The 16,995-nt window shown below is 36.0% G+C and overlaps 1 protein-coding gene across 1 annotated transcript in view; it reads right to left on the bottom strand.

Moving 5' to 3' along the window:
- Window positions 1-13,020: 13,020 nt before the first annotated feature.
- The window catches only part of AGMO (alkylglycerol monooxygenase), a 115,570-nt gene continuing 111,595 nt past the window's right edge, over window positions 13,021-16,995 (bottom strand). Inside the window, exons 11-13 of the mRNA XM_085316073.1 lie at window positions 15,729-15,811; window positions 14,516-14,621; window positions 13,021-14,067 (exon numbers count right to left, since the gene is read on the bottom strand). Coding sequence (XP_085172199.1) covers window positions 14,047-14,067; window positions 14,516-14,621; window positions 15,729-15,811 — 210 coding nt within the window. The 3' untranslated portion in view covers window positions 13,021-14,046. The remainder of the gene's footprint in view (window positions 14,068-14,515; window positions 14,622-15,728; window positions 15,812-16,995) is intronic.

Here is a 16,995-nt window from a genome sequence, read left to right as displayed (position 1 = left end):
TAGAATTTCTAGATTAGACTTCAAAATTAATAAAGTAAATATTTACTCTTAAGCAGAATGTTGCAAGAAGTGATTGTAGTGACTAAAYGTTTTGCTATTTACATCTAGTCTCTCATTATTGCTTTAAAGTATTGATTTGCCACTGTAGAGAGAATATACAATAAGGTGCTTCAGAACCACCTTAATACAGTATAAATTAAAAACACCCAAACATTAAGAATCAGATCCCTAGAGCACTAAGTAAGCAGTTAAGAAAATATCTTTATTTATAAATATTTTTAATCAGGAATAAAATTAATTTTCATATTTGGAAAGTTTTTTTTTTTTTTTTTAAATCTGATTGGTGAGAAGTATATTTAAAAGCTGTTTTTCCTTAAGAGGCRTTAATACTAACTAGTTAGGTGAATTTAATTGTTTGCATTAATGGATGRATTTATTTGTATTTTGAAAAATGCTAAAGCCATCAATTATCTCACTAGTAGAAACACAGCAAAGCAGAAAAGGACGTAAATAAACTACCAAGTTTAATCTAATAAGAAGGCAATTTATTCTTTTATTCAGCATCATACTTCAAAGTGCATATTCAACCAGAATTTTTCAATTTTTAGCTCCCATTAAAGTAAAACTGCGAGGTGTTTCATGTAATACTAAGCTTTATTTTTAAGTTAAGCAATATGAAAATGCTGGATGAGAATGAGCTCCAGAGAGCTGGCATTCCTTTAAAGTTATTGTACCTGAACACATGCATAATTATATAATTACACTTGATGGCAGCAATAGCACATAGAGAAGACTATTAACAGCATATAGAATCTGCAGAAATCTTGTGAAGATGAATATCCTCCTCAAGTAAGAAAAGGTGGCATTTGGGCCCAGAATATATTTTAGTTTTACATTTCAACATGACAATTACCATGAAAAAAAGGATCAAAGTCAAATGGCACAGCTGGCAGCTTGAGAAAAATTTAAGAGGTGTACTGGCAATAGCTTTTTGGTTTCAGTAAGATGGACTGCATTAACTGTAAGAGGGAAATGACGGTGGAGATAAGTCATACAGCAATCTTACTTGGCATCAGTACAACACTAGCTGAACCTCCAGTTTGACTACTTCAAACAAATTTCAAGGGAGCAAACTTCTGCTAACGAATATGAACAATAGCAATGCCTCCGCAGCGAGCTGGGACAAAACAACAACCAAGGTCACACGTAGSCTTGTATCACTGATTCAGGTACTCATTAGCACTGGGGAAACAAGATTAGCATGTGCCTATAGTAAATCCAACCGTGGTTCCTTGACCTTGTCCCCAAACTACAAAGAGAATCTGTCTGCAAGGACACGACTAAATACTGTAGCAATCAGGGCAGCTGGGCTGGAAGGATGTACTAGAAGATATGCAGACAATGCTCTCTAAATCCAAGGCTCTCCCCTCATCGCCCACTCTTCCTGTAGAGCTTGAGCTTTATAGCACTGCGAGGGTGGGAGCACAGAAGCAGTTTATTGTTTAGCTCCTTTCCAAAACAAGTGATAAAAGGGGAGTTTGAGAGAACATACAGATCCTCCCTACCATCCATCCCTGCCTACCCTAACTCTCTCTCAGAGCATTACAAACACTCTTTTGACCATCATTGAGCCCTGAATGGTGTGGGAAAGATCCCTCGGTTTTAACCTGGCTACAGTGTGAAAAAGTATACTCTTTCCAGTATGAATTATGGGATTTTTGACTTCATGGTCACAAATTTTCAGTTCTCCCCCAAAGAGGACTGCATCTTGGCCTGAAGGCAAAAGCATGGCCTGTCTTAGCTAAGTTTTCCTTTAAACAGTTGGACATTCAGAAGAAAATTTACCTTTATTTGTTTTACAAGGTATTAAGTATAACCTCAATTTTTAATAACTAAACTAAAAATATGGTTTGTACAACTTTCTAAAGACTATTTGCACTCGAAAAACTCTGCCTAAGCCAACAAGTAAACAYTTGTTCACAAATGAATGATTCTGAAAATCAGAATCTCCACTGCCAGATATATTATAGGTTGTCAGAAGTGACTGGTAAAAACACCTAAATATGCATAGTTAATATATGCAGATTTTCTGGCTGCAATATGCTCTTGTATAGAGATTAATGGTTAGATTACTGCACATTACACAGCAAAATAAAATCATGAAGACCATGTAATTTCAGCTACACAAGAATCTAAATAAGACAGTAGAGGGGATAAAGTAGCTGGATGGGGAGATTTTATGTAGGCTAGCCAAGAAAATGGACCAGTTTTGGTTGCATGCTGCTTTCACAGCTATTATTTTTGTTAGTTTTGCAATCTGATGCTTTTGATTTTTATTTGATGCTAATAGGTTCTGAAAACCACAGTTTACAAAGCCAAAAAAATAAACCTGGATCCACTAAAAGATCCTGTTTTCCCTCTTTCTTAACTCTACATTAGCCAGTAGTTGAGCTCTCAGTGTTACATCACTGGAAGGGGCAGATTTGATTCATCTAGTGGACAGAGATTTTTTGTAAGAGCTTGGCAGAAATTAGTAAATACTTAGAAGGTGATAAACAGCTCAATAAGACACATGAAAACCTCAAGTTAAGATGGCACCAATTTACCTAAAAAATAATTTCGTCTATCACTGTTCTTAATCAGAGTAACACTGTATAAATTAACATAATTTTGGAAAATAAAATTACATAAAAACATACCATAGTATTGTTTAATGCATTTTATGCATTATTTCTTGTTATTTAACAGAATTCCTTGATAGGTATGCACAACATATATATGTGAAACAGTCTGATTTTTTTTCTAGTTTTTTTTTTCTGAACTCAGCCCTCATTCAAGCTACAGAAGGCCTTTTAGAAGATCTTCAGTAGAGTCTCTATTAACAATTCCTCAGTCTAGAATTATTTATTCATTTCAAGGAAGCTACCTTTGAGCAAAGTGTAACAAGAGAAATAGGTGGGGTGATAAGATTAAGCCCATAATTAACAGACTGATAATAGTACGATTTTAGAAACGGACGGGGCCACTATTTTTACAGGGAGTCAAAAGACTCAGCTGGACATCTCTTGCTCTCTGGCATATTATAACACTCAGTAACTTTAGCCAGACCAGGTAAATAACAGTTCTTGACAGAAGCACTATTTTAAGGAGGAAACAACTTTTCAAGAGAACCTAGAAATTGAAGTTCAGTTCTGAGGGAAAAAAAAAAAAAAAAAAAAAAAAAAAAAAAATGCTTTTACCTAGATAAGTCATTCAGCATCAGACAGATTAAAACCTCCTGCCTAAATGCTGGAAACAAGAGAAAAGGAATCTTGGCTATCTTCTTTCAAATTGATTTCCAAGAAACTGAAATGCAAAAGGTCTTCCACCTCTCTATACCTACCTGCTCATTTCAGGCTGCCCTTTCTACTGGGCAGAAACATTCTGCACTCTCTGGTAATCACTCACTAAGTAAAAATGATCAGAATCTCGGATCCTAATAACCTACCAAATGCCAAGGATTGTGCTAAATCTTGACCTTAAAACCAACCAACCACCACCACCAAAAAAACAAAAGCAAAGTAAAAGTACTTTAAACATAACCAGCTGTAATATTCTGCTTCCCTTTGTTAATGCAAAGCCAGGTCATCATATAGCCAAGTGGCAAYACTAAGAGGAAATGCTCACTAATCTTTCTCTACTACTGAAAGTAGAGATGAGACAATTTTCTCAGATGATTTATTTCTTGAAATGTGTGCTTTTAGATCAAAATATTATTAATGAACTTGAGTAAGTTGAATAGTTTTCATTCTACTTTAAATGAAGAAGGTTGAAGAAGCATGTCTATATTTTTTTATCACAAGTAATACTTTTTTGGAATTTTGCTATGCTTTTTTTTTTTTTTAATAAATTTGCAAAAAAACCTCCACAAAGTGAAACACAAGCTATTGCCTCAAGCCAAATGAAATGCTCTAATTACTCCTGTCCTRTCTCCATTTCTTTCTGTTTGTCTCCTATTTTGCAGAAGAAATTAAAAAGTATCCAGTTTTAGTGGATCTCCAATTATTTTCTAGGTTTTATTTTATTTTTATTTGGTTAGTGAACCAGAAAATAAGTTTTTCCTATAGTTCTATTTATTACTTAAGTCAATGAGGCAGAACACATTGAGCAATGCCTGTTTGAGCATTCCAGCAGAGTTTTGAGTCTTTTTTAACCAGTTCAAATGTTCGGCACATTGATAGGCCAAAACACATTCAACTCTGTGTGGTTACTGACAGAGGGCCACAAAATGGTATGAACATGCCTGTCTGGAACACAACAGATTCAATCAGATATCTTGGCCTAGAATACAAATTCACAATTACAGGAAAGCTCTTTGTCTGCTAAAACTGTTTAAATTTGTTGTTTCTTTTGGAAAGAAGAAATTCCCTATGAGCATTTTTTTCACTTTTTATTTTTCAAGTTTTTAATAAATTCCTGACTGTGTCAGTCTTATCTATTTGTCTCCATTTCCATCTTTATTACCTTTTTATTTTTACACATAGAAAGAAAAAACAGAAAGAAAAGGGAGGAGAGGGAGGAAGGAAACTTAAAAAAAACTAGACCCAAGTCTCAAACATTTTTGGTGTTTTTTTAAGGGGAAAAAAAAATGTAAAAGTACATCCCATTTTCATCAGCCAAACTTTACATTTTAGAAGTATTAGGAATTTTGGAAGGCTTCTACTTAGAGGTCATGACAAAGTCTAGCCAGCTGACCTCGAATATTTAAAACTTATGAAGGTGGTATCTCAATCCTTGATATCTCGGTAACACATTTTTCTGTCTGATATGCAAGGCTGTGACAGCTGAATTCCTGCTTTTTAAACATGATAGGTCTAAAAAACTCTTCCGGTCTGTGGGAGCAGTTTGCTTGGGTTTGCATTTTATTGAGGCTATAATTAGCACAGATAACACCAAAAGTTAAGKAACTCCAGGAATGGTTTGATGGCACGTTTGGAAAGGACTCAGTTTAGGCCAATGCTTTCAGGAAGAGTGAAGATGGCCCAATAAAGTGATAGAATTAGGCTCCTGAACACATCCTCCATGCTAGTACATACTCAGCTCTAGCCCATAAAGAACTAAAACATATATACAAGGAAAAGAAAGAAAGATCAGTTTTCTAAGTATGGCAATCATTTAGTAGGCTTCATCTGAAATTTCTGAATAAGAAGTGACCAGGAATTTAACTATGATGATGATGACTATTACTTCCATAGCACATCAAAATGTGGTAGACACTTTTATATATACACAAAGATACGTAGCTGCCCTGCAATTTTATAATTCAACTAGATTGTTTACAGATAAAGGAGAAAAAGGAAATAGGGATCTGTCGATATAAAATAATGCAGTTAATTGTCAGATTTCATTTTCTTAACATCCCGTTTAACCATCACTTTTTATTTTTACCTAATATCTGACTATTCTTTGTAGCCAACATATCTGAAGCCAGTGAGAAGAGAAATCAATATGTACCACAGATTTGTAGTCATGCACATCTGTGCAATGAAAAAAGTARTAGCTAAAGACAAAATACAGCATCCTTTTCTTCATAATATCTAGAATGTTTGAACCAAAACCAGGCATTTTCAACCRTGTATTAGTTTTTAATCAGCAAAATAAACCATCTATTCTGGGCATTTCATGGGCTCCACATGAAGATAAACCAAACTAATTCCATGAGGACAGATGTGATCACTCCCAGACTCCATAGGGGGTTACTGCATTATTTTGCCTAAGTCTCAAGTGATAACTACAGCTTTATATGTACTTCCCCCACCCACCCATAACACCTATTTCCAACTTTTAAACATATAAAGTGTTTTGTGTGTTCTTTATTCGGGAATCAGTCGTCAAACACAGCATTTGCTAATCTTCTTTCACCAGGCAATTTTTATTTGTCATTGGCAGGAAAAGGAAACATTCTCTTTGCCTTGAGTAATACCCAAATATAAAGATAAATATAGCATTGTTGCTTTATCTATATTTCCTGACTCTAAACATCATAGAGAACAGAACTCATATAAAGGAATGATATAGCTAGGCAGTAGTAAAAAATAAATCATAGCACAGATAACTGCTYTATTTTATCCTATTGATCTATTGCCCACTTTAGACAAGAGCCACTGACTGGTTAGAATTTAGCATGCAGCTGCCCAGATGTCATGAAATAGCTTTTAGACTCTGTGGTTATTTCAGGTGCTGTTAGCAGACAGTCATTTGACTTGTACTGTGTTTCTCTTTCTTTGTTGTTTATAACAAACTTCTGAAAAGATTGTCTGAAAGGAAAAAAAWATATTTTCAATCACTAACTCTATTCAAATTCATTATAGAATAATTTAAGTTAATCTTTGCTTTCTCAAATATAGGTATTGATTGGGCTCTCCCATGGYTTATGTCACAGCCTTGTTCCATGGGTTTCCCAAAGCCATTTTATTCCAGAAATGCTACATTTCCACAGCTGTGGTGTTCTGCTCCTAACTACAAAAGTGGGATGCGACACACAGGGGAAGAAGAATCTTGTACCTTCATCTCCCTTGCAACTCRTGTGAATTGGTAACCCAATGCCTCACTTGCATTTGGGTTTTCTCCATTTAAAACTTGTGAAACAGAAATATCCAAAATGCTTTAAATACTAGGCTAGTTCTTTGTGGTCACCCTGCATCTGCCAAACCCAGATTTATTCCACATCAGGAATAGTTAGCTTAATTAAAGCTGTCATCTCCTAAAAAAGCTAATTCAATCCCTGTGTGTGTCATACAGAGGACAAAATTCAAAACTAAGCTATCTGTCTTCCTGGGCTTGGGAATTCCGGAACAGCTCTCCTCTGTTTAAGGATAGGAGAACTCACACCTGCCAGCAAACGAGCCTGCCGAGCGCCTCTGCCGCTCGCCGCCACGACCCAAACAACCGGGGGCCGGTCCGCGCGCCCGCCTCGCGCTCCCSTCTGCCCCACCACGGGCCCTGCCTTGGTGCAGAGATGCCTCAAGGACCACTGAAATGACAGAGATGCATATTTTACGCCTATATGTTAAAAGAAAAAAAGAAAAAGTCTCTTCAATATACCAGTAGATTCTTAATCATAATCTGGTAGCACCATTGCTCCCAAAGGCAAATTCTTATGATTTTATTCAAAGAAATAATGGTAATGTTTTATGCTATGAGTGATTTTTCTGTTGGTGGTGGTGGGATTGTTTTGACAAAATGACTTTCTGCACAAGATAATTTTCTGGACAATACTTCCTTCTGATTTGAATATTCTGAAATGAATATTAAAGAATTTATTCCTTTTTTAAGCTGATACTTTACTTCCCTCTGTCATAAGAAAAATTTTAAAATGATACCGTAGAATAATTTTTCTTTGGAAAGAAGAAGATTCATCTTCTCTTGATTTACTCTACTTAATTCCTGATGTCTAAATCCAGATATGAAGGAAATATGTGCATTAACAAAATTGTCAGTTAATACTCTCCACTAGGAATTAGTAATGGTGAAACCATTTATCAGTTTAAACAAGATTTCTATTATTACCCATGTGTTATTATCAGGTAAAAGAGAAATTTCAGTTTGATAATATAGGGCTTGTAACACTGGTAACTTTCAGAAAAATGATGCTTTGAGTTATGAACCAAACAGAATTGCAAATTACAAAGGATGTGTATGAAATAGCACAATTTCATTTTTATGAAGACTCCTTCACAAATATATAACTGAACGTTAGTTATTTCATTTGCCATGGCTCTTTAAAATAGTAACGTCACATACAGATATACGCCAATTGTTAACCACTGTGGGCTAAAAAGGGTAAGAAAATAAACTTCACAACTATCAGTGTGAGTGGTATCTTTCTATTGACCTATTTATCAGGCACTGATAAACATGAAATGCAAAATTTTTAGATAGTATACGTGAATATATATTTTGTATCTTCAGAGTACCATTTCTGCTTCATCTTTGACAACATGCTCCTGATTTATATTAAGTGTGACCACCTCCTTGTCTTGTCAAGCAATTAAAGTGACAAAAGTAATAGCAGATGCCTCTTTTATAGCTAAAACTACAGCAAGCAGCCCGTAGCTTGCATTTTATTACAACCACTCTATACAGCTTCATAATTGCAAGGTAATTGAAAAGATCCTGATAATAAACCACTGGTTTACTTTTTTCAGACAAAACAAATATATAATCCCATTCAGACTTCATTTTAACGGCACATTAGATGGTTTCCAACTTGTCTTGATTTTTGTTTTATTTTATGATTGTAAATAAACCCTGGAAAATTCCTTCCCTGGTTTTACCACCTGAAACTGCAGCTGTTGGCTGACACTATCAAAGCCTCGCAATTCCGAACTCACGTGCAAATCTCATCAAGTGCAGACACTTCTAATTGATTCCAGAAGTTTTTCTTTTGCTAAGATCAGCGGGCAGAAGAAGAATAATGAGCAGCTTTTAAGCAGAGGGGGGGAGGGTTTTGAGCTCAGGGAGTGGAGATTTTAAAAGCTCCAGCTTGGCTGCTCTGCCAGAAATGCGGAGCAATTTTACGGTCAATTGGCCAGAGCATCTGGAACTATACATCATAGTCTTTAGTTGACGGTGGTGAAGCCGACTCTCAAACTGGCTAAGTCTAAAAATCAGTAATGACTCTGCTGTCACACCTAAGTGGAAACTAACTTAATCTACTGCCAGATTTTACTGTGACTTTTTCTAAGGGACATTATTCCCCTTAGGGCAGTTGTCAGGAATATTAAAAGTCCAGTCCATGGGATGCAGTGCATGGTACAGCAGGCTTTTCTGAATGAAGCTAACATAGAAAATAAAGATTACAACTTGTGTTTGTTTAATTCCATGTGTGTTGACAAGGCTTTTTATCATGAGACGGTAGAGTTTCCTTCCATCCCCAGCCTCATTTCTAAAATACATTTTAAATACACCAGCCAATCTAGTTAGGGCACAGAGTTTGCATAAATGCTGAGGTCGTAAATCACAGTACAGGGCACGGAGCTTTCACCTTAATGGAAACCAAATATGGGATACGCTGCTCTTTGAAATGTGGCACAGATGATCATAATGAGCGACCAAGGAAAAAATGCTGCAGAGCAGAAAACTACCACTGATGTGGAAATAAGTCCTTATGAGTAAATGTTTGTTTTAAGGCATAAGTCAGTATTTGGATGCTGGTAAATTACACTAAGAAACAAGTGAGGTAACAGCAAGTCTTTGTATGATGAAAGAAGAAATAAGTAGTGAGGCAATATATCACTTGAAGAGGGACTGCTGTGGAATACAGAGTGCAATGCAAATCTGTTCTTTATAAAAGAGATATTATATATTTTATCCAGACAAATTAGCTGACCCACTAGTAAGAAATACAAGAATTGCATTGAAGACCAGGGAAGCAGTCTATTTAGTACAGAATACTGTCTCCAAATATGTTTGTACCAGCTGCATCTACAGAGTCTGGAGGAGTAAATAAACAATTTGACCACAATGAAGTTCATTTCTGCCTTCATTACAGAAGGGCTTAGCTATATTCTACAGCACAAGATTCTTTATACTTCCCAAAGTTGGTTATGTTTCTAGTGCAATGCATGCCCATGAAAAAGTGCATCATTTAAAATATCACATATGTGCCCTCTCTCTCTCTCTCTCTTTTTTTTTCCTCCTCTGAAAATTGTCCTAGGTCTTCATCCTTCCTACCTGCTTCCACAGCTAGGTAGCACTAAGAGAGTTGGTGAAAATATTTCAGACAGGATTTCCAAGAACAGGTCAATGGCTTTCATTTCAGTAGTACAAATTAGAACTACTGTCAAATAACAGTAAGCACTTGACCCAAATCAGCTCATGGAACATGCCGGCCGATGCCAAACCCAAGCAGTTGAATGGAAATGCTTTGAAGAGGTGCGATATCATCACAGATTTATTTTCACATATCGTGCCTGCTGAATTGTCACATAACTGAGTGCACAAGCAATGTTTTCTACTACCTCCAGGTGGTTAGGAGACTCCAAGACCAGTCTGACAGATAATGATTTGGCTTTAGTAATACATACAATCATCACATTACATAGGCATGAAGTAATCCACTTGTGGAAAACTCTAGTATAGGATGTGGCAGCTCACCTCCTCAAAAAATGCAGAGAGACCTATCATCTCCTCAACTTACTGTCTACATCCAGTAAAATACAATATCTCTGCCATTATCATCAACATGTTCAGTGACTACACTCCATCACTACATTGCTACGAAGCAATCTCCCAAAGCTACAAGGTGAAGATGGGGATGTCAGCCCAGTTCCTTAGGGTCAGTGGTCCTGGACAGAGCTCACCTGTAAGGAAAACATCACCAGAGCCATGCCACAGGTCACATAACATGACCCTGAAAAAGAATTCTCACGGGACCTAAAAAAATGCCTCGAACATCACTTCATCCCGCCTCTCTCCCCCCACACACCCCCCCAAAAAAACCCAGAGACTGCTTCTTTGAACTAAACCATCAATATCAAATACACACAGCACCAAGAATACAACATACACTCTGAGGAAAATGTATTGTTCCACTTCCTATAAAAATAAAGACAGCTTTTCTCACTCTGATACCTTCAAGTTATTGTCTTCTTTGGAGAAGGAAGGAATACTGGGGAAGATCCCCCAGGAACTGAGCTTCTAAGAGGACCTCATATGCAATAGTAGGCAGAACAATATCATTAAATGATTAGAAAAAGAATATAATTTACATATAAAAGACTGATAACCACATTTCTTAAAACATAATTTCAGACTACTGATAGATACAACGTTGTTCTTATGAGAATGTGGTCACTGCTCACACTTGTATTAATTTAAGATTGTACCTCTACCAAAATCAGTGGTTCTTCTTCCTTACCCACCTTTAGCTGAGTTTTACTTCTCCTCTCTATACCTTAGCACTAAGAACCTTTCTAGCTTCACAGCAAGTTGCATCAGCTCACTGATCCAAAGGAAAACTTACCTTTTTGGTTGAAGTTTGTTAGACCTAGCCAGCTAAGCCAAATTAGCTGTGCAGGTCATGCAACAGGCTGGAAGGAGAGGGCAGGATCGCTGCTCCTGGTGGAATTGCTGCTTTTTTCATACACACCTGATCTGATTTAATGGTAAAGTGGGGAGGGCTAACTCCCTCTTTCTTCATTCCCACCTGCTCTCCTCTTCTTCATCATTACTCTCTAGCTTCCTCTTCTCTCTTCTCTTTTCCTCTTAGTTTTCACCTAGGTCTTCTTTACATGAAGTAGCTCTGACAACTGTCAGACCTTTCTATGAGCCACTTTAACTCACTAAAATAGCAGAAAGCGGCAGGAATGCAAGACCAGGAACAGGAAAAGTTGCTGGCAGCACTGAATTAATTTGATTCATTGCATGTCCTGGAACTCTACTCTTAGATCAGTTTAAGCTGATTACAAAACTGCACCTTTAGCAAAGTCCATGCTGGGCCAATTTACTTATAAARGTTCAGAACTTAGGTCACCTAACTGTACCAGTCAGAATGCCCTGCAAATAATTCTGCTAGAAGATATATTTATGCAATCCTATCTGCTAGTTCTAAAACACTCAYGAGACATATGAACACAGGAGATACAGTCACAAGAAAGACCATATGTACAAACAGGAGTCTCATAACTTTTCACCAATGAATCAACGTGACAAATGATCTATGGCAAAATCAGTCTTGCAGTTATCTGCTCGAAAGTATACCATTAAATTAAGAATGCTGGGAGAGAATTATTTGTTAAGTTCTAGACACACTGAATAGTGTCATCATGCCCCTTACAGTTTGTTTTATTTTTCTTCATCTTAAAATAAGTGCACTAAAAGGCATAATTTACAGACCAAGAACAGAGTCAACAGAACTTGTTTTACGGGATGTGGTACTTTCTTTCTTGCTGGTCATGACTATCGGATTACTACAGAATTATTTGTTTCATAATATGGCAACACTTTTTTATGTAAGGAGTACAATATTTAAGTATATTATAGATTATGAGTATGAAAAATATAACATTAAGATGTAGATCAAAATGGATACAGTAAATCTGGGTGAATACAAAAAACTGAGAACACATGTGGGGAAAAAAAAGATTAAATAAATGGTTTCATTTATACCTCTCAAAAATTGTAAGTGGGTTTAAAAGAGAAATAGAGTGAAGGAGCACAGGGAGTTGAAAAGCAAGCAGATAGAAATTGCTATGAAAAATGTAGCAGAAACAAAAAATATTTTTGCATACGAGAGATATGGACCTCACAAGATGTTCAAAATTACCTACATTGCTATACTCAACTAGGAAGGATAGATAACTCTTTTGAATGTTAATCAGAGTCAGTTTTTAGGTCTAATTTTAAATCTAATTCTGGAAAAAAACTTTTTCTTTTTTCTTTTTTTTTTTTTTTTTTTCTTTGTGGTCACTGGTGGTCCAAAAGTCAACAACGATGAGAAAATGTGAACATCTGAAGACCTTTCAGCGAGAGTTGATGATCTCCATCCGTTTCCCTTTTCACAGGAATTGTTATCATAAATTCCATGGTAACAATACTACCAGTCTTGACAGAAGTCCTACTGTCTATCCAGAAACTGTATAATGCATTGAGAGCAAAACCAATGATGGTAAATCTTTTGTATCAAGATGGGGAACCCCTGAAGGTCATCATCACAAACTTGCCGATTTCTGATAAAATACAAGTCTTCACTGCTGACATTTTGGCGCTATTCAGAAACATTACCTATTTTGTTGTGATTGATAGCAAATGATTTGGAGCATACTTACTCTTTTAGAATTTCAAAGAAAACAGTGTGAGCAAGCTGTTCCTGTTTCTTGGTAACAAGGACTACCTAGCCAGTGTAAAATAAGGGACTAAAACACTTAATAGAGGAAGGAGAGTATAATAAGAAAGGGAAGAGCCAGAAATAGCAAAGAAGATAATATTTTAATAACAGATATATGTAAAGAAAAGAATAATTTAATTTTTTGTCTTAATGATAAAGCAGAAAAAGGTACAGTTACCTCCAAACAATGAGAATGACAACTTGAATATTTTACCCCCTACTCATTCTTAGTTTTATTTACACAYTCACACATATATACACACACACCTCAGAAAGGCAAATATATGAAACTTTTTTAAAAAATTCAGATAGTACACTTTTACATATAATTCTCTCATAAGTGCAGTTAGAATACCTGAGTATCTCATGTCAGAGAGCTACAGCTCAAGGTTATGGAATTAATTACTAAATATTAATATTCTTTGCTTCAAGCCCATCTATTGTAATAGGCTACTCAGTAAGAGCTAAAAACATTTTCCAAATGATACTTAACCAAATAAAATCCTTAATACATTTTGCTATGGTTCTAATAGATTCTTATCAAAGGAATTAAAAAACTCTTTGGTTTACAAACCAAGGCTTTGACAGTAATGAAAAACATTTAAAACAGTTCTTGACTAGAATTATGTCTAATAATTTTGTCCTGTAAAGGGAAAAAGACAGAAAGGTATGACCCACAGTAGTGTAAGGTATTTTCCATTCTGCTGTTGCCTGATCTCAGCAGCATTACCAGAAATATCCAGTTAGGAAAGTCATCAGTTGCTACAAATTGTGCAACTGTCCTAAAGTCAACAGAATCATTTTGAATCCCACCACTAACAGTTGTAAGCCTTGACCTTTATTTTTTTTTCTATTTTTAAGACAAAGGATAACTTTTTGATAACTGTTCTACAGTCTAGCAAAGTTTTTATACCCCTGTGTGTAACCAACTTTGCTGGTAACCAGTGCTACAAAGCTTACAAATGTTATTTGGATCAGAATCACATTAATGATTCAGTATACTTCAAATCAGATCACATTAAATGAATCATTTTAATATGAAATACCAACTGTACTGAAAAAAATAAAAGTGGTGGTTATAAAGCAAAAGTCACAAACAGCATAAGATGTCCTAAGAACACAAAAGCAGCGATACTTGATCAGTCTAACGGTCTGTTTAGTCCAGTGGCCCCTCTCTGTCAGGTGCTGAGAGTGTATCCCTGAAGCATAGTATGAGCACAGAAAAAATATTCAATGTTTAAGACTCTCCCAGCCTCCAAGCATTTTCAGGTTTGTCTCAGTGAAAGGTGAGTTAGTCAATTCAAATTCAGGAACACCTTACTAGAACTCCTTTCAAAGCATATCACCACTGATAAATTATTTTTGCAATGAAGGATAAAAAATTACTTTCTTGACTTTCTAAAATGTAGATTAGCATCCACGTAACCAAAATCAGCAATTTTTAAAGAGTAAATTATAAAAAGTGAGAAACAAAGAGGTACAAAAAAGAAAATCAATATTCTAGTCACTACTGTAATAAAAAATAAAGGAGAATAATATATATATCTAATGTTATTCCACTGATAGAATTACTGGGTTTTTGTTTTTTTTCTGAAAGAAAACAATTCTAGTGTCTTCAGCATAGATGCTTCAAAATAAATATCTTACCTCATATGAATAGTCCAAGAAAGAAAATTCACTCCTTAAGTAGCCAAATTTGCATGTACCTAAGAAGATTGAGCAGCGAATGATTTCCAAAATTCCTGCTTTGCGCCTAGAAGCAAGGAGTAATTCAGATTAATGTCTTTTCTTCTTTTTTAACTTCAGTGACGTGTGAGAATTTAGAAATAGTCAGTGATGACATGCACTTACACCTAGTCACCTTACAGCTACGTTTTTTAGTACGAGCCTTATTTGGAGTTGTAACACTAAATTTGCTGGGGGTGAGAGTAGACATACACATATTCACAAAACATATAGGAACTCACACAAACATCTATGTCTAACTGTTGTCTTTTAATCTCAAAAATGACAATAGATATGAAAATTGCTACATGACTAGTTTACAATTTTTTCATTGGTCTAGTTCTGTAAAATTTTACTCATTCACATTATTGCCTGATAGGATTATAAATGATAGACATCCCCTATCCTGAAACAAACCATTCCRTACATACAAGTGAAAGGTATTTATYTCTGAAAACTTAATGGATAATATGTGCAAAGCRGAGGACCACCACCTCAGTCTTAAAGGAAGATTCTATCCCGYGTTTCTCTTCTGGCAAGGCAAATACTTTCTCTGTAAGAAACTGGATCTTCTAGTCACTCTTCTGTAGGCTCATGGCGCCCATCCTGCATAACCTCCTCTTACTGGGTTGGCATACTCCTCAATATCCAGTTTGATATGAATCCATACTGTCCATACAGTCTTCAGAGAGCTTTGGGGGGGCTATCAGATCTTTTAAGGCCACACTATTATTCATGTGTGTCTGAGTCTACTCTTACCTACTGAGGGCACTATCAGATGCCATGGGATGCTGCTCAGGACTGGTAGACTACACATGCAGTCCCAGTCTTGGAACAGAGACTGCAGGCCATGCTGTCTGGCCAGTGTCCTGCAACCAAACATGGGCACCCAAGGGCGGACAGGAGTAACCCATCTCYCTACAGAACAATATAGATACAGCCACTAATTGCTACAGGAACACTCCGGGTGGAGGGGTTGTCTATCTGCATACCATAYGCTAGTCAATAGCTAGCAATGTGAATGGCAAAGTGCATCTCTATTTCATTGTCAATAGAATTTTTGAYACACTTGAAATTTTCAATGTAATAATAAATAATATATAATAAGAGAAGAAAAAAATATTTTATATCTTGCCTGTTCTCCATAAGTAATCCAAAAGAAGTCAGGGACAGAATAATAATGCCAATTCTCAGGAGAACAGTTCCCTGTGATAACATCTGTTAAAAAAGAGACAAAGTATTAACTTTGGGTACTTTTCTAAAGAAAACAATGAGTTTTAACAGCACCATAGCTTCAGCTTCCTCACTTAGTCATGTTAGTGTCTGCTTTTACAGTAACATGTTACTTTGAATTTTGCAACCAAAATACCTGCTCTGGATACCACACTTATCCAGAGTAACTATTCCTATTGTTGTCTGTTGTATTTCCAAAATAATTCCTAAGATACTTCCGTTTTGTGCTATGTATTTTACTGAAGTTATTTAATTCCCTCATGTCTACCCTCAACCCAAGAGGAAATAATCTTATTTCTACATAAAAATCACTGCAGCCCTACTCTTTTTCTTCACCTCACATTATCATGTCTTTACAATTGCCACCTAGGAATCCCAAGGTGTACAGAAAACATTGCATTGGTGAGAATAAGAAGGTACCTGATGTGGCAATATAACCGTATTTTAACAAGAAACAAAATTACTATTTTTCCTTGGTGATAACTCAACACTTGGTTCTCAACACAGCAAAACACTTCGACTCACGCTATTGACTTCAGTCAGACTTAAAACACTTTTTAAATACTAACATGTGTTAGCGTTCAGATGAATAGTAGCATAAGGATTTATATGCTTATAATTTACATTTAAATGATATAAACAACACTCAGGGAAAAAGAAATACTTTACATTGTGAAGTTTGAAATTTTTCTTCATTTATTAAATCGTCTTCTATATTCTACACAGCTGCCTTTGAAAATCAAATATTTAATCAGTTTCCTTGTTACATCCCTTACTTCCTTTCAAATATTAGTTTTGAACAGCCTTTGTTTTTTCACTTAAAAACAACAAAAAAAAAAAACAAGCAAAAGTAGTGGATCTTGCTGAGCTACAGGAATCCTTTTGGTTTGAAGCAATAGGGTTTATGAATAGCATCTTGCACTTCAAGATTGCAGGTGTTGGGAGAAAATAAAAATCTATGTATGTCTGCTTAGAGGCTTGATTTCGCAAATTCCACTCAGTGACATGCCCACCTTCCTTCAGTGGTGGCCCCTACCTCTCAAAGAGGTCTAAGATAAGTATCTGTGAGTGTGGGAGGCCACAGGAGGATATTCACAAGTTGTACAGCTGTGTGAACTTACAGTGCCAACGTTTGCAAAACCCATCAAACTACACACTCTGGCTGGGTA

This window comes from Rhea americana, unplaced genomic scaffold (assembly GCF_003343005.1).
Source record: "Rhea americana isolate MKP2758 unplaced genomic scaffold, rheAme1 scaffold_112, whole genome shotgun sequence".
Lineage (NCBI taxonomy): Eukaryota > Metazoa > Chordata > Aves > Rheiformes > Rheidae > Rhea > Rhea americana.
The sequence above is the reverse complement of the archived record's forward strand: the minus strand, read 5'-3'. Positions and strand labels throughout refer to the sequence as shown.